At 34.2% G+C, this 18,879-nt stretch overlaps 1 protein-coding gene across 2 annotated transcripts; it reads right to left on the reverse strand.

Annotated features, from left to right (window-relative positions):
• Positions 1-4,652: 4,652 nt before the first annotated feature.
• Positions 4,653-8,080, reverse strand: LOC131620610 (uncharacterized). Of its 2 annotated transcripts, none has more exons than XM_058891743.1 (8): positions 7,867-8,080; positions 7,656-7,764; positions 6,255-6,370; positions 6,053-6,172; positions 5,808-5,897; positions 5,539-5,663; positions 5,095-5,338; positions 4,653-4,908 (listed from the first exon to the last, which is right to left on the reverse strand). In XM_058891743.1, the coding sequence occupies exons 2-8, from the start codon at positions 7,690-7,692 to the stop codon at positions 4,762-4,764; spliced, it is 879 nt and encodes a 292-aa protein (XP_058747726.1). In that variant the 5' UTR covers positions 7,693-7,764; positions 7,867-8,080; the 3' UTR covers positions 4,653-4,761. The 2 variants fall into 2 exon arrangements, with proteins under 2 accessions (XP_058747726.1, XP_058747725.1); XM_058891742.1 differs by having other exon boundaries at positions 6,255-6,373.
• Positions 8,081-18,879: the final 10,799 nt, after the last annotated feature.

The following is an 18,879-nucleotide window of genomic DNA, read 5'->3' on the forward strand; positions in this document are numbered from 1 at the left end:
CATGTTTGTCAACTGGAGAATGGGTTTGGTGGCATGGGTTGTGAGGCTCTGCCACTTCATAGGTGGTCTACTACGTATTCAAACCTATTCTGCCAAAGGATTTTTAGGCTACTACCCTACTACAAATTCAGACCTTGTCGTTCTTGCATCTGCATCTGAGTCGGCAACCAACACAAGGACTATAGCATCATTTTGTCATGAAGTACAAATACTGAAGAAAGCCAAAACATATCTGGACATCCAAAGAAAATGTACAGGAAAGAAAGTATCAAGTATGGGATCATCCAAGGCTTCTCCCTTTGCTTGTGGAACATTGCACATGCGGTTGCTTAGTGGTACACTACAATTCTGGTCGACAGACGGCAAGCCTCTTTTGAAAATGGAATAAGACCATACCAAATATTTTCTCTCACAGTTCCTTCTATCACAGAATTATACACACTGATCCCAACTGTCATTAGTGCCATCAATATGCTAACCCCAGCATTCAAAACCCTTGACCGTATAACTGAATTTGAACCAGATATACCCGATGACTCACAATCCGTGAAGATTGAAGGAACTGTCAAATTTGAAAATGTAAATTTCAAGTATCCTTTAAAACCTGCAGTCAATGCCCTTGACAATTTCAGTTTACAAATTGAAGATGGGTTTAAGGTGACTTCTGTAGGCTCGCCAAATTTTTAACATCCTCAATTCTTGGTGCCCTTCAGTAGCAAAAGACTCTAGGTTCTACAAGGTTTGGTGGTATCAGATGCAGCTACTATTGTGGTAAAGTTGCTGCCCAAGCAAACTGAAGGATAAGAGATAACTAGTCACACTAACAAGAGAATGAGCATCTCCTTATACACACTAGTTATCTTCAGTTCATTTTTCTGACTTTTAAGGTAATCTGTGATCGGCTCTGTGATATTTACAAAGTGATGCAGGGAGGACACCTTTGATTTGGGTTGCGAGTCATGCTCAACAATCTGCTAGTGTTCAAGAACAAAAACTTCCCTATTGGATGCACAATCTGGATGGGGTCTGTTAGTCTGGTAGCTTGCAGACCAAATGAGTTTACAAGATTGTTGCTCTCTTACCTCTGATTTGTGATTGTTTTCTTATATGATAAGACAAAGAGTGTAGGACTGTCATGTTTTTTCAAATATCGTTTGGTTTCAAATGTACACAATCAACATATTATTTCTTACACATTTATTTAGAAGAATGTAATACAATATAAACATCACAAAGAAGCATTGTTGCTTATTACATGAAAATTATTTTAAAATTGACTGTCAAGCGTGTTTAATCTTACTATCTTAAATATAATTCTTCACATTTTTTATTTCATAGCAAAAACTAAACACTGATCATAATGATGTCTTTTCACCACGAGGAAAAAAGAGACTAGAAATAATATCATCTTGTAGAAATGCCAATCTCACAACAGGTTCAGCACCTTCATTAGAATTCTAAATTAATTTTTAGAATTTATAACACATTTAAAAACATATTTTAATTAAGCCTATGCAACACACGGGTTATGTTCCTAGTATAAAAATAAAGGAGGATGAAATTTCTAAATTGTGACACATGGGATTTTTGTATGACGTGGAACAAACTAAATTATTTTATTAAGTCTTCCACGAAAACGCAGAATTAGACTCTAAATTGAGTTCTGAGTTCTGACTCCAACACGAAACTTGTATCTTATGCTTTCAGCTTTCTAACGCATATTAGAACGCACCAAACGGCATCCCGTAACTTAAGTTATGACTTGCAAAGTGAGAAGTGCCAAATTAATTTTTATTCAGCAAATAAGTAACAGAATTAAAATAAAAACAAAAATAAACTAAACTTGAAGAACACATGAAAAAGTAAAAATAACATTGAAAACTTTAGAATTTTCGTGACACAATAGTAAAAGAGTGTGTATCAAAATACACAGATGATCATTTGTAGATTTTGTGATGAAGCAAAACTTCATCTTGCTTCAAGGAACAATGGTGATGCACAACTTCAATCAAGGCCTAAAAGAAACAACTCTGAGTATTTAAGGTTGCTTCTGGAGAGTGACATTATTCATCATGGGATGAAACTTGGATCGCAGTATGAATCTCTTTACCCTTCTGAGGGAAGAGAAACTTTTTTCTTTGGCGATGACTTTGTTCGGTGAGTGTATCTTTGTGCATGTTTCAGTTTTTCACAAAATACACATTGGTTTAATAATATGGACTAAAATTACGTGCATAATAATTTTGTAAGAACCAAAACATGCCATTTACTTTTATAGGGACCAAAAACAAAAAGTTTGATATTTTATAGGGACCAAAAACATATTTAACCCTGATTTATTATTTATAAATACCCATGTTAAGGCTCCCACGTTGGACAGTATAGGGTCATATAAATACCCATGTTACGTAAAGGCTCCTGACCCTAAACACGTAGTTATAAGTGAGAGTATTCTTCATTTAAAAGTCGATTTTGTAGGTATAAGTTTGACCCAACCTACATAATCTAACATGGTATCTTAGTCTTGTTTAAGATTTCTTGGACCACCCGCTATCAAATTTTTGTTATTGGGTCACCTATCATTTATTTTCACGGTTTAGATGTGGAGTCCTGGGTGTGAGGGAGTATGTTAAGGCTCCTACATTAGACAATATATGACCTTAACATTGCTTATAAGTGGGACATTCCTCACCTTAAATCCATACCTATCTTAGGGGTCATTTTTTAAATGTACGGATTGAAGTCATGTGATGTTTTTTTTTACAAGATCAAAACAACAAATATTTATTTGATTAAATGACTAGAAATATGCGAAAAGTTGAGGTTGAAGAAGGTTGTAAATGAGATGTTGGGCCTAATTCTTTATGGAATTTCAGGTTGCATAACACATGGATTTATATTGGGACTCCGAATGTTTCATTTCTTGTTGCATTGGACACTGGCAGTAATCGGCTTTGGGTTCCTTGTGATTTCATTAATTTCCATGAAATACAAATTCCAATATTTCATTAATTTCTAAAATAACATGACTTCTTCTCATTGTAGTGTAGTGTGGTTTGTCATCATGCATAAACCGGGCTAATAATAGTTTGCGTTTGGTACAGTTTGACAAACAAGTACATGCAACCAGGGTTATCGCTCCACAATTCCAATCAGATTACTGCTATTATTCTAGGTTCGATACTGAATGATTCGGCTTTTAGGCTTACATGATTCTTACATCATTATAACTCGGCTGTTTTTCACATGACAGTTCGCACGAGTTGATTAACAATCCTTCGATGAAGTTCACTTTCTCTAAGAATCAATCTTTTATAATTCAAAGCCATTAGTTTTTATCAATCAGGTAAGTTAAACTTCCAACTCCTAATTTCTCTCATAACTTTTGAATATAAAGGTAAGTGTATTTTGTTGCAACTTTTGGCTCAGTATGTGGTGAGTAGTAGTACTCTTGCAACTTTGGCTTCTATTCATCAGAAGAAAATTTATCTTTATGCTGAGGCTGAATTTTTAGCAGCTTGAAATATAGGATATATGACATGGCGATACACTACACATTTAAAAATATAGGATATGACATGGCGATTCGCCTATTATTTAAAAATATAGGATACAATAACAAATATATTATTATCATTGAGTTTTCAAATCAAACAATGATGTGGATATTTTATTTTCCAGTTACAATTTAGTAACATTGTAATTAATGTTGAAAAATACCCATATTGTAATTGATTTGAATAATTCATGGGCCGGATATGAATAAGGTACTTGATTAAACTCTGTTCTTAAAATTTAAAATAGTTCTTCTTGTGAAATCTCTTTTATCTTCCCAATATCATTTCCCTATCTTTTTTCATGATTTTGATGATATACAAACTAGTTGTGCAGGGTTGTTTGGCTGTAGTACAGTCTGATTACGACGACTACATCACCATTGGACGAGAGAATACGGTATCCCACTGCATACCTTACATCAAACACAGTTTCATTTTCTTTCCCCATGCACAGTCTCTTAATTCGTTTCCCTTTTCATATTCTTTTATTGATTTTATACTTCTCTCCTTTTTTCTTCTCTATTATTCAGTCCAAGAAACAAGTTTGAGAGCACATGCATGTTTGCTGACAATGATTTTGTCTTTAATTGATATTTTTGTTTCAGAAAACTTCTTGATGGGCTATCATATGTCTTTGATAGGGAGAATCTAAGCTTTTGGCTGGTCTAGATCCAATTGTGAGTATTTCTCTCACTTTAAAAAACTCATTGGTTTTCTGCTCATTTAGAATGGATTCTTATTGAATTATTAATTTTTGGGCCATTTGCCAAAGATAGCCTTTCCTGTTTATCTTTTCTCTTAATATTTATTTAGGATTGTGGGGTTACCTTATATGTTAAATGTCTTCTATAGTTTATTCATTTGTTTCTATTTCAAGCAAACAAGGACACAAATAGTAGTATCTGCATTGTTTCTATAATTTTCTGCCCTGTGTTGTGACTGTTTTTCATGGTAATTTCTGCTTGATGCTAATGGCTAAGATTGCAGGTCAAGATAGCAGCATGAGAGCACACCAAATTTTACATCACTTTGAGTATGAGCAAAATAATATATCTGAACCATCCAACTTTTTTTAAGAGATTAGGTATAGGATTGTATTCATCAGCCATAAAATCAGCACAGCAAATATGAGATTCATATACAAGTATGATCAATTTACAACAAGATATTACTGAATTGTTCAAACCTCCGTAAATTTCTATGTTCAATACATACCAGAATCTTGAAGTGATCTACAGTATTCTGATATCTTTGAGGAGTTTCTAACCTGGTCCCATATTTTGGCTGAACTTTTTAGCCATTCATGCTCAGACACAGGTCTCATGAAAGATGATCGATTCACTGATAAAATCTGACAAAACAGGTAAACATATCATAATGAGTCCTAAATTCTATAGATTATTAAAACGAACTGGTCTGCAAGAAAGGAGGCAATATATTTATAGCAACAACAAAAACTTAGTAAATCATATAGGGAAGTATTTGTGGGATATTCATTCCGCGCATGTGGCGTTTGCATGGAGATAGAAAGAGTTACCTGATCTCGTATTTTCCTTAGAGCAGAAATGTAACTCTCAGCTCTGGGATTTTCTTTTTTTTCTTTACATGGGATCGTAAACAAATTTAGCGTGCTAGAATCTGTATCCCTATTAGAAGATGAAACTTGCTCATCAGAATGGTTTCTAGTAGTTTTTGTAACAAAAGAGGATGTTTTGAAATACTGCATGAGCTCCTTCCTCAGCAGCAAAATATTTTTAGGAGTCAACTCTTGATCTCTTAGCCTGTATTAGTAAACATAAAGTTAATGTGAGTGCTTCATTATACAACAACCTTATTTCTATTAGGTAATGAAGTGGATCCATACAATGTCAAACAGTGTAAACTTACAATCTGATTCGGATTGTAAAAATATTTCGATTTGATGACTAATTTATGCCAATTCTTTTCTGCAAATATATTCAGGCAAAAAGAAATTTCTTACTTTGTGCGTACAAAAACAGGAGTAGCGGTGTATTCCCTTTCAGGAACTTTGCTATCTTTCTCAACAAGCCCTGAGCTAGAAGACAGTAAGGATGGGTCTGAAATGTCACCCTTCAGCAAGTCAGCCTATATTATAACAAGCACAGCATGGTTATTCCTTTTCAATGCATTAAATAGTATAAGATGAAACCAATACCGTTGACACAGGCATCAAACACAACAATGAAGCATCTGCAAATATCATAAGCAAACTAAGAGCATTGCACATACCGTTGACATCAAATGCCACAAGTCGTCATCATGGACTCCGTCTGACACCACCAGCAGAATATGACATGTGGATGCTAGAAAAACAGCAAGCTAGAAAGATTCTTTTTAGCATCCCAGCATGATCAAATTGATCAGACACAGCGGTCGGTAATAAGTTTAAAAAAAGGACAATTGTGATCATGATTGGAAGTTTATACACAGAATTATATTTTCATTGAAAAAGTATTCTCTGCTTGGAAGTTTACCTGAATAGCCATAATCTCTTGAGCCAATTCAGCTGACAAAGATTCTCCACTCATCACCGAAATTGTTGAAGACCCATCAGGTTCCATCATCTCAGCTAAAACAGAAGCACTGAATACAGGCTACAAATACAAGGAATCAAGTGATTACACAAATAAGAAAATGAAGAAAACATTTAGAGCATCAATTTATCATGGTTAAAACCTGTGTATCAAGAAGAATAACACGTTCAGCCGATATCCTTGGTTCAATGCCCTTAGAACAATGCCTTGCCGTAGCTCTTTCCTCTACAGATTTGATGACAAAAGGTGGTAGCATCTCTACTACATGCCCAGATATCAATCAAATCAAAGTTAACAAATGTTCAAATAAATAGAAATACTAAAGTAGAGTACAAACTCATTCTAGTCCATAGAAAAAAAATACATAACATAGTTTACTCCTCAGAAAAAGTCCACAAATTATCATAAGAATTTAGGGGTGATCAAAACCAAACCAACCCAATAGAAAACCGCAAACCAAACCAAACCAAACCGAAACCGCAAAAAACCGCATTTGGTTCGGATTAGTTTGGGTCATCTATTAACAAAACCGCATGGTTCGGTTTGGTTTGCGGTTTGTAATTTATAAACCGAACCAAACCGAATCAAACCGCATTATGTTACAACCTAACTTTTACTTAACTCACATCCAACCCAAACTTAAATCTATAATACCTTAACCTTATGATTACGAACAATTTTCTCATCCTTACACATGATTTTAGTCCCGATCTTCTCAAATCTCTAATAGCATTATCGCGTCTTCTTTGCCACATACATCTTTCCTCTTTTTCTATAATCTATACTCTCTTATATTCTTTCTTTTTCACCTTCTCATTTTTAGGCAAATGTTCCATATTTTAGTTTCATTTTTATCGCACATCTTCTTCTCTAATCTCTCAACTCTTTTGTTTTTTCTTTTTCACCTTCACTAATCTCTAGTATCTTCTATTTTTTTGTTTCATTCTAATAATTTTTATATTGTTTTATACTATTATTTTATGTTTATTATTCCACTTTTGTCTAATTTAATTTTTACATATTAAATAGAAAGTTATTGTCAAAATATGACGGATTTTGTTGTTATTTAATAGTGTATGAATGTCTAAATACAAAGTTATGTTATCATCTATATGTATATGAATGGTTCAATAAAATGTTTCTAAAAAACCGAACCAACCGCACCGAACCAAACCGCATTAGGTTGGTTTGGTTTGGTTCGGATTTTTTTTAAAAGTCAACCGAACCAAACCAAACCGCACGATTTTTTCTCTTGCGGTTCGGATGATTTTTTTCGTCAAAACCGCCCAAACCGCACCGCGATCACCCCTATAAGAATTACAAAATCTTGAAGGACACATTAATAGTGGTTATAACTCAATAGCATAGAACAATTTGAACGAATCTATAGCGACACAATAGCACTATTACGTGTTGCGTAAAGGCTTTTGCGATTTTGGTTATTACAAATGTTGCGACGCTGATTATAGTTGTTGCAGTCTGAATTAACCACAATTTGAATATATATTCTAAAATCATTTGTGTGTAAAGAAACTAAACTAACCCGAAGAAGTTGAATCAAAAGCATAAAGTTCATTCATTATAGAGGACTTGCCAACTCCAGGTCCTCCAATCACTCCGATCACAGTGAAGTTCGTATTCTCAGTCAAAAACTACACAATTGCGAAAATCGAATATCAAATTACGGTTAATCTTTATAAACTTCGAATTGTATATGTTTTGATTGAAAGAATTATAAAGCAGAAAGTTCATACAGGGAGAAAGCGATCGGGTTGGAAATTCCAAGAATCGGAGAGAAGGTTGAGGGATATGGCGAAAGGGATACCGGAGTGGTGCTGCGTGGTATTTTTTCGTTTTTAGTTTCTAATTTGAAAATTACGATTGCAAGAATGTGACGTAACTGTTTAACTGTAAGAATTTAACAAATGTAAGTACAACAAGATTTTTTATAGCAAGCTTGAGAAAATTGTTCACCAATATAACTTGTAATACGAACAAAAAAATGAGAGAAATATAAAAAAGTTGGTAGTGATTTTGTGAGTAAATTTGGTTTTGATAAACATTACTTATTTCATTCCATAAAATATACTCAGGCCCTCCCTCATCTTTTTAATTGTTATTTTTTATTTATTTTAGGTATATCAAAAAATTACTAATTATTGTTATTTTTTAAAGAGAATATCTTACCTCACCTTTTGGTTTTCTCTTGCATCATGCGGCAAATTTCTTAAAATGACCTTGTTTATGTAGATGTATTATTGGAAGTACTTTTTTTGTTTAAACATTTTGTTCCGTAGATACACATATGGAAGCTTCCGTAAATGCACTTATGGAAGCATTTAATGTTATATTCGCATTAGACTCACCTCCTCCCCCATTCTTCATTTTTCTCATTCCAAACACTCAAACTCTTCAAACCTCAAAAATCAAACTTCCACAAAACTTTTTTTTTCTCTCTCGAGTTGGCCAATAACGTCAACATAAATTATCAACACATTCCAACAACTTCAAAACTTAATTTAATTGGGAAGTCTTTTGACTTTTCGAGTTATTTTAGAGTAATTGTAATAGAGTTAGAATTCAATTTTTAGGTGTAGAAATGATTGGATAGCTTTAAATATAGTTTAGAGACAATGTAGGTACTGTTTGATGTGTAAAAAGAACGATCAAGCCACAAAAATGGGGTTTTTAACCCTCTGCATGAGTCACCAGACGCCATTGTTGCGTTTTTGAGGTTTTCGAACCTTCCGTAGATTCATCTACGGTAGAATGAAATGTTGGGTCATTCTGTAGATGCACCTACAGAAGAAACTCAATTTTTTGAAACGAAAGGTACCTCCGTAGATGTATCTACGGAAGAACTTTTTTTCTTTACTTCTTATAGCTACAGTGTATGTAACTCGATTTTATTTGTATCACAATGCAGACAATATGGCCGACCAATCAGACTGTATTATACATGGGAGGACTGCACAACATGCATCCGTGCGGCATGAACAAATGCATGTAGTATCACAGGTGACTGATGGAGCTGTCGTTCCACTCGGGGGGCCTTCTCCATCCATTCCAGCTAAGGGCCTTCTCCATCTACTACTTCATCACGGAGGCCTCGGGATGACGCTGAAGGTTCCTCACAGATGTCCTCCGCAAACGTCGACGAAGAAGTTCTTCTACTTTTGTGTCTGTGCCAATGACGATCGATGCATGATCTTCGGTGCCACCTCCTTAGTTGCACGTGGATGATCTGGTGTCGGAGCTTGTCTGGTACCCAGGAGGTCCTATAGATGCATCCATGTTGACAGGGTATGCAAATCATTTAGCCACATATCTAGGAGAGGGAGGTAAATTTTCTTTGGTTATTACTTATTACTTTTTTCTTCAATTTCTGACTTTTCTTATTAATAACAGTGTTTTTTTTGGAAAATTTTAGGATAGGGATCCCCAGAGGTTCTACAACCACTGACAGAAGATTGTCGCTCTCGCGGAGCTTGACGAGTTGTAGTTCCAGGATATACTCGCAGCTTCTGGCCTGAGATACCTCTGTCGGGTCGGCTTCCACACAATACATAATGGAATGTTGATGGCCTTTGCAGAGAGGTGGCATCCAGAGACTTCGTCATTTCATCTTCCTCATGGTGATATTACCATCACTCTTGACAATTTGGCATGCCTCTTGCATCTACCTATAAGTGGTACCCTCCTTGGTCACGGTAGGTTGACGAAAGATGAAGCGATGGAGATGTTAATTGAGGAGTTGGGGCTGATCCTGATGACGCGTTTGAGGAGATAGAAAGGACTTGCGGGATGCACATGAGGTTTCACTTCTTGCAGCGGATATATGATGTCGAGCTTCTTGCGGCACATGAGGTTGCTAATGACGAGGAAGAGGTAAATAGAGAGCGAGTGCTGAGATGTTACTTCCTATATTTGATAAAAACTTAGCTCTTTGTGGACACGAGCTCGTCGTACACAGACGTCGCTTACCTGAGGTACTTATCGGATACCGCACGTGTTCATGAGTATAACTAAGGAGCGGCTACACTAGCGTACGACTACCATAGACTCAGAGAGTGATGCCTGTGGAAGGCAAGGACTGTGGCTGGCAGTTGTACCCTCTTAATGGTAACAATCTTATATCCTTCTAGGTTTTCTCAAAGTTTATTATATATTTATGATAGTATGTTTGATTTTCCATGGTTGGATATTACAGCACTACCTAGACATCATTGGCTGGGGAGAGGTGCCAGAAGGTGGAGAAAAACACAAGAAAGGGGGGTTTGAATTATGTTTTCAATAATTTTCCCTTTCTTTTGTTTCTTGCGCGGAAGCTTAGGAAGCTCATATTTATCAAAAGCTTTCCTTTATGATTTATCAGAAGCTTAGTGTTTTTCAGAAGCATTAAGCTTTCTTCAAAACCAGAGTTCTATTATCTTTTGACTAAATGATGATCCAAGTAAAGTAAGCAGAAGCAAAAAACACACGATATATTCTGATTCACTTGAGAAATTCTCAAGCTAGTCCAGTCCACCCTTCCGAGGTGATTTCGCCTTGAACTCAAGGTCTTAATCCACTATAACCAAACTGATTACAATTACACGAGCAACCATCGGTAACTAAAAATCTTACACGGAGCACTTTGATTTTTTTTATATCTGTATTTTGATTTCATTTATGTACGTTAATTTGATTATGTATTCGACATGTTGGCTGACGATTTTTACGATGTATTTTTTTGTGTACATTTTACTATTTCCTTTAAATTGCATTACTGTAATTTACTATAATTTGGTTTTCCCTTTTTGTTATAAAAATTGACTTCTGGAGTGAAATATATGTGATTTTAAAATATTGCAGAATGTTTTGTAGGTGAGTACTTTGTTCTTTATTTTACCTTTGTATACTGAAAGAGAAGGAAATAATAATTTAGATTTTTTTTAATTTAGAAATTCATTACCTGCGGATTTACCTGCATATTTACCATTCCTGTGGATTTATCTGCGGACTTACCAGCAGAATTTACAGCGGATTTACCTGCGGATATTTTCCTGCGGATTTACCTGCGGAGTTTCCTGCCGAAAATATTACCCATGAAGGTTTTAGCTGGGGACCAAATACCGCAGGAAAATCCGCAGGAAACACGTTTTCTGCGGAAATTTTGCTCAAATCCGCAGGAAAACAGAGTATTTCTAGTAGTGACAGTTTTGTTAGTTAAATATGTACATATGTCTATTTTATGTATATGTTCTAATTTTAAAAATGGATATGACATTCTACAATGCATAGATTTATTTGTCAATATTTATTCTAATTTAAGTAAACTTGCAACCAGAGTGGAGACAAATTTGTTGTAAGGGTTAGAGTTTCAAGCTTTTCAGCTGCTCGTTCGTGCTTCTCTTGTTTCATCTATAAGCAACCAAACCAAGAGGTTTATTTCCTTAATTACACTTTACTATATTTACTTTTGCACCATATTATGAATATATTTCTTAAAGTTTTGTGAATTTGATGACAACCTATTTTGGAAGTAAATGGCAAAGTGGTGTATCTTGACAAAACTTATCGTCCTATTCGTATTCTGGCAGATATGAAGCTTAAAATGGTTAACTTCATCAATGGCGAGGACTTTTAATGCATCTTATTTGTTATAAAGAATAAGATATGATATCCAATAGAACTTATAATTAGAATAAAAGTCACACACATTAAATAGGCTAGAAAATAAGCAAAAACTTATAAGCTAAACAAGTTTATGGCATTGATATGGCGGTGCTAAAATTGCTAATTAGACTGTAACTTAATTCTTACTAGTTAAATTAAGTTAAAGAAGATGTTTGAATTGATTAATTTAACAAGTTTGAATAATACCATGTCTTTTCTATATACTCCCTTAAATCAAGTTGTTAAATTAATCAATCCAAACATTTTCTTTAACTTGTAAAATAGTTCAATCTTCACAATCTTTGTAAATATATCTGTAATTTATTCTTCAGTAGGACAATATTCGATTAACGGTTCTTTTTTAACTATCAACTCTTTTATATTATGAAACCGAATGTCAATATGTTTGGACTATCCATGCAAAGTTGGATTCTTACTCAGTACAATAACTAATTTGTTGTAATAAAATATATTTGTCGGACTATTTTTATTTTGGTATATCACTTCTAAAATCATTCTCAACCACACTGTTTGAGTAACACAACTAGTTGATGCGATATATTCTTCTTCAATTATTGAAAGTGCATCAATATGTTGTTTATTCGAAGAACACAATATTGCACCAGTACCCAAATGTAATGCACATCATGATGTGCTTTTTTTTGTTTCTATATCGCTTTTCCAATCACTATTTGTGTATCCCACAAACTTCACATAATTATTATTAACATAAAAAATACCTCCGGTCAGAATACCTTTCATATAACGAAGAATCCTCTTTGCTCCTTGCAAATGACTAATGTGAGATTCTTCCATGAATATCTAAGCAATCCAACTCCGTATATTATATTTGCTCTTGTGGTAATCATATATCTTTTAATTCTAATCAAAATTTTATATTGGGTTGTGTTTACCCAGAATTTTGGTAAACAATGTAAAAATGCGAACCTTCTAAACTACAAACAATGCTGCTCATATATCTTTTAATACTATATCTTGACTAGTAACTACCGTAACGGTAGACTAAACACAGGCTACCACATGTCTAAACCATGCAGCCTTCGCCCATTGAACCTCCACGTGTTTTAGAAGAAACTGTATGATCTTATCCATTAGCTTCGACTTCGACAAAATCTAATTATAAATAAAACAACCAAGTTTCTCTAAGTCTTTCTCCTCTAAGTATAAAACACATATGAAACTTCGACCATATCTTTGCCCTGTCGAAAGTCCTTCGACCAGAGATAGCTTTTTGGACCACTTCAATTTATAACTCGATCAACAGTTAAAATTGGTATTTTGGCATTAGTCCTTTACATTATAGGTTTATACGCCCTTAGTTTCTACTGTAAGTAGGGTAGTGGAAATTTATGGATAACAGGTTGAGTCTACCCTCTTACCATCATTTCCTCTTGCCAACTTCAACTTTTCTTCAACGGGCATGTTAATTGGCTTTGAATTTTCCATCTTGAGCTTCTTCAAAATAACACATGCATACTTCTTTTTAGAAATAAAACTCCATATTTTGTTGGATGACTTCAATGCCAAGGAAATAGGACATTAGGCCCAAATCCGTCATTTCAAAAAAGCTTATCATAACCTCCCTAAATGTTGTAGCCATCCTTGAATTATTTCTGGTAAAAATTAAATCATCAACATACAGGCAAAAAATAAGAACATCTCCATGCTCAAAAATATTAATATATAACATGTGTTCAAACAAACATCTCTGAAAATTATTCCACACAAAATAAGAATCAATCTTCTTCTACCAAGCTCTTGGCACCTACTTCAAGCCATATAATGCTTTCTCCAATCCGTGACTTTTTCTTCCTTTCCTTTGACTACATATTTTGTAGGCTACTCAACATACATTTCTTCTTCCAAATTACTATTAAGAAATTCATACTTGACATCCATTTGATATATTTTCCAACTATTTTGAGCAGAGATCAAAATAAGCATTTGAATTGTATCCAACATTGCAATAGGAGAAAATACCTCAAATTAATGAATACCTGGTTTTTGTTTGTACCCATTAGCCACCAACCTCGCTTTAAGGCGATCATAAATTTCACCATTGGGTTTGTACTTTGTCTTGTACACCCACTTCACTCCTATAGGCCTTTTGTCTGTTGTCAAAACTGTCAAATCTCATGTTTGATTCTTCTTAATTGCATTGGTTTCTTTATTCATGCCTTTTCTCAAATTTTCATCACTTGAGGCTTTTTCAAAATTTAGTGGCTCACAATCTACAAATAAATTTAAATTGATAATATCTTCATCACATGGTTCATTATCGTTACTCAAAACACAATCTTGCAGTCTAGATGGTAATCTACGCGACCTTTGTTATTCGTTGGATGTTTATGGATCATGAGGTGTTGGATTATGTTCATTCTCGTCTTCGTAATCATTTGAAGTCACTATTGGATCCTTTTGTAACTTTAAGGACCAATCCCATATTCCTCCTTCATCAAAATTCTCATCTCGATTGGTAGTCCCCTTCATTGTCTCTAAATTGTAGAGCTTATAAGCCTTTGAGTTTGAACTATAACCAACAAAGATACATCTCTATCTTTTGTCATGTAACTTCTTTCTCAATTGATCCGGTACATGAGCATATGAAATACATCCAAAAATTCTAAGGTGTCGGATTGAAGGTCTTCTTCCACTCCAAGCTCCTTTAGGGGTCTTTTGTTGAACACATTTTATTAGACATCTATTCAAAATATAAACTGCAGTAGCCACTACTTTTGCCCAAAATTCTTTTGGCATTTGTTTGGATATTAGCATACATATCACGATATTCATGATTATTCTATTCTTTCTTTTAACAACCCCATTCTGCCGAGGTGTGTATCTTTTTGTTAATTGATGCTTAATTCCATGTTGCTCAAAGAAACTTGTACCAACGAGGTATTCTTGACCCCGGTCTGTTCTCAATGTTTTGATTTTACAACCACTTTTTTTTTATATAAATTCCTTGAATGTCTTGAAGGCATCACATATTTTTATTTTTGTTTCAAGAAATACACCCAAGCATTTTTTTGTAAAATCATCAATAAAAGTAGTAAAGTACTTGCAACCACCAGATGTTAGTATTTCCACTAAACACAAGCATGAATGAATTATCTGCAATAATTTCTTCGCACTCCAAGACATTCCAGTTGGAAATGAGTCTTTATGCTTTTTTCCTATTTGACAAGTCCCACATACTCCATTTGAAATATTCACCAAAGGCAAACTAGAAACATATTATTTTCGTGATAGGTAATTCAAGCAAGATAAATGAAAGTGACCAAATCTCATGTGCCACAACCAATCAGGAATAATATAACTCAAGCAAGGAAATTTTCCATGTTGAATTTTCAACGGGATATGCGGTTCAATGTCATTCTTATCATTGTGATAAATCTACCATTTCTGTAAATCAACGTGCAAAAACTATTTTGAATCTACATGTTATAATCTTTCTTTGAAAGTTGTCCCGTACTCAATATATTGTGATGAAGACCAGGAGTAGAGAAAATATCACCAATAAAGTTTTGTGACCCAACTTTCAACCCAATCGAAATTTGGCCTTTTCCAAAAATGGGAATATTTGAATTGTTTTCAAATTTTACCACTGACTTTGTTGTTTCATCTAGAGAATAAATAACTCCCTTTTCCACACATATGATTACTACTTCTAGTGTCAAAATACCAAATATTTTATTCTTCTAAAAATTCATTACTTGCAAAAAAAAATTTATGGATTTTTAAGGTACCCATCGATATTTTGATACGAACTTTCTGCCATATTTGTATATGCAATCAGCTGATTTGTATCCAAACTTTCCATAATGATAACATGTATAATTTTCCCTTTCTTTATTGTAGTTACATCTTCATTGACCATGGTTGTTAAATGCGATTGGTTGAAGTTGCCACATCCTCTTCCTCCGTAGTTTCCCAGGCCTCTTCTTCTATAATTTCCTCTTCCTTTATTATTATAATTATTTTGATCTCTTTCTTCTCCAGTAGGACTTGATTCAGAAGTGTTGTTGAAATTTACTTGAGCCTTAAGATTTTCTTCTTTTACTAATTTCTCAGTATCTTATAATATTTTATTGACATGACTCACAATGCTTCCCTGTAACTCTGCTACAGGAAAAAAATTATGTCGTGGGACTCAATTACTGTAGTCATCACATGATTAAACTTCTTTGGCATTGTAAGAAGAATTTTTTTCTATCACTTTGCTATCTGAAATATCTTCTCCATATACTCTCATCTTGTTGAAAAGATTTATATCATGAGAAAAATATTGTTCTACCGTTTCTGAATTAGACGTTTGGCACCTTTCATATTTTCTATGCAATGATTATAATTTGGACTTCTTAGCCTTCTCTACTTCTTTATATGACAACTTTAATATGTATCATGCTTCTTTAGGAGTCTCAACAATTGCTATTTTTCAAAATATTGAGTAATCAATTGCTTGATATGTGAAAGTGACAACTAGTCCATTCTCCGTCAACTTAGTGAATTGTTTCATTATTTCCAAAAAGTGATTCGGCCAACTTTCCGCCTCTTTTGTGGAAGGTGTCGTCCACTCCACTGACGTAATCGGAATAGGACACTCCGATTTCAAATAAACCTGAATAAAATGGAGCAATCTAAGATACCCAATACAAATGATGCGGCCAGACAGGTCTTGAGGTGGACGACTACGTAGTGGGAAAAATGTCACTAGGCATATTTTGTGGCTCCTTCTACAAAATCTTGCATATGTCCAACACCCATGTAACGTTGTCTTCTTTCTTATATTCGAGAAATGCAAATCCAACCAAAAATATCTTCTCCGTAGAAGTGACATTAACTATTTCTAGAAGCGGAAGCCTATACTTGTTGGTCTAGTACGTTGAATCAATTATAAGGACGGTTGGAAACGTGTTGAACAACTTGATACTTTCTGTATGAGTCTAAAAATTGTCACAAACACTTACTCTATCATCACACACTCCATACCTTGAAACATAATGGTTATCGTCCAAAAGTTTCAAAAGTTGTTGCATTTCGGATCTCAAACCCCTGCTCGTAATGTTCTTTTTATAACGTTCAAAATTTATGGTCTTTTCCATTTTAAATTTGCAAGTATGTTCTCGGCGCAACTTTGATTATCGACATTTATGAAATAATTTCTTTCTCCCCCCGCTTAAGTCGACCTACAATTGGATGATCTTGTAGCTTAGTGTCCAACACATTATTATGTTTACCACAAATGACACTAAACTGCCACGTATCATCCTCCCTACATGAATCACCCAATTTAAACGGGCACTCACATTTTCTCGATCCGGTGTCATCATGTTTTAACTACCAAACTTTTGAAACATATTTTCCACCTCTCTCGCATATCATCTTTACAAATGCTTGCCTACTACTAGTGTCGAGTTTGCTAGCTTCCATTCGAACCTAGTCAAGCATATGTTTACGAGCATTGAAAACTTGATCATTTGAAAATTGTTGCCAAACATCTATCTCTTTAACAATCATTTTACATTCATCATTCACTTCATCCGACTTAGCATCATCGTTAGGGATGACAACGGGTCGGGTCGAGTGCGGGTTTTACACTACCCGAATCCGCACGCGAAATCGGCACCTAAACCCGAATCCAAAAGCTATTCAGGTGGCAAAATGACACTCACGCCCACACCCGTTGGGTCCGAATTTTTTCACCCAAACCCGAACCCGCAACAAAATACATAAAATACATAAAGTCTGTTAAGAATTCTGGTTATGTAATAGACAGTTTAGGAAATGCACTTCCGAAATAATTTAGGTGAGTTTGGGAAATGCATTTCCGAAGCAACGCTTTATTTTGATGTAAAAAATAGCTCCAATGCAAGAAAATGAGGAATGAAATGGTGAAAGTTTACCTGAAATTGCAGCTTTTTATGCTCTCTTTGACATGATAATACATTTGAAACTTGGTTTGAAGGAGAAAAATGGATTGAGAATGGATGAAATTTTTAGAAGGTTTTGGTTATGGAGTGAAAAGAGGAGAACAAAATAGTTCATTCAGCAAGGTGGTATATAATGAATTATTTCGGAAATACAAATCCCAAAATACTCCTGAATGTTTAAATTTAACCTTCAAATGTAAATAGAGTGTTTTCGAAGATGCATCTCCGAAACGCCTTAAAATTTAATATGAGGTGCGTTCGGAGATATATCTCTGAAGGACATTTTGGAATTGACTTAATTACAATTTTGATCCCCTATTCTCTTTTCTTATTTATTTTGGTCCTCCTATTTTTAAAACCACGATTTTGGCACCCTTTAAGTTTTATGTTGAAAAAGGAACAAAATAAGGATTAATTTTGCAGAAAAAAAAAGTAATAGAGAATTAAAATTTAAAAAAAAAATTAAAAAAGAATTAAAATAATAACTTCTAAAATAGAAGGATCAAAATCGGAAAAAAAAAAGATAAAATATAAGACTAAAATTGTAATTAAATTTTTTTTTTGTTAGTTTTTTTCACCCTAAAAAATAAAATAAAAAATCCCAAAAAAAAAAAAAACCTCATATGTTAAAGCCATTGAAGATAATAACAGCGTCTGGGTCATTAGACCAAATTATTGTAACAATTTAAAACATAATTAATATGTCATTTTAATAATAATAATAATAATAATAATAATAATAATAATAATAATAATGATTTAATGAGAGATAAACTATTTTTACAAAGCAAAGGTGCACCGCCTTATTCCGCGAATAGGATAGTACCGTTGCGCCCTAATCCGCGATGCCAAACATTATAAATACAAACAAAGAAACAACAACATTCAATTCATTTCTCTCTCTGACAATCTTGTTTCTCAATCTTGTTTTGTTCTCTTCTTGCTGTGTTCAATTCTGGTTGCGATGGATTCACCACATTCATCACCACGTTCTCACATTTCATTTCCGTCACCCCCACCGGCACCAAAACTTAATAAGAAACGAAAGTTACAATTTTTAGATGATGACATTCCTCCTCAAATGATCGCACTATCATCACCACTGCTCAAAAGACGCTTAGAGTTCATGGATGAAATCATTGAGCTCGGTGAGAT

The sequence above is a fragment of the Vicia villosa genome, linkage group LG7 (assembly GCF_029867415.1).
Source record: "Vicia villosa cultivar HV-30 ecotype Madison, WI linkage group LG7, Vvil1.0, whole genome shotgun sequence".
NCBI classification, from domain to species: Eukaryota; Viridiplantae; Streptophyta; class Magnoliopsida; order Fabales; family Fabaceae; genus Vicia; species Vicia villosa.

What these genes read in the sequence shown, in the direction of transcription:
- LOC131620610 (XM_058891742.1), bottom strand. Translation starts at nt 7,692, where the DNA reads ATGAATGAACTTTATGCTTTTGATTCAACTTCTTCGG. An exon ending in TGTGGCATTTGATGTCAACG is followed by an intron (nt 5,664 to 5,807) that starts GTATGTGCAATG and finishes GTTATAATATAG; the next exon opens with GCTGACTTGCTGAAGGGTGA. An exon ending in CCTGTTTTTGTACGCACAAA is followed by an intron (nt 5,339 to 5,538) that starts GTAAGAAATTTC and finishes TTACTAATACAG; the next exon opens with GCTAAGAGATCAAGAGTTGA.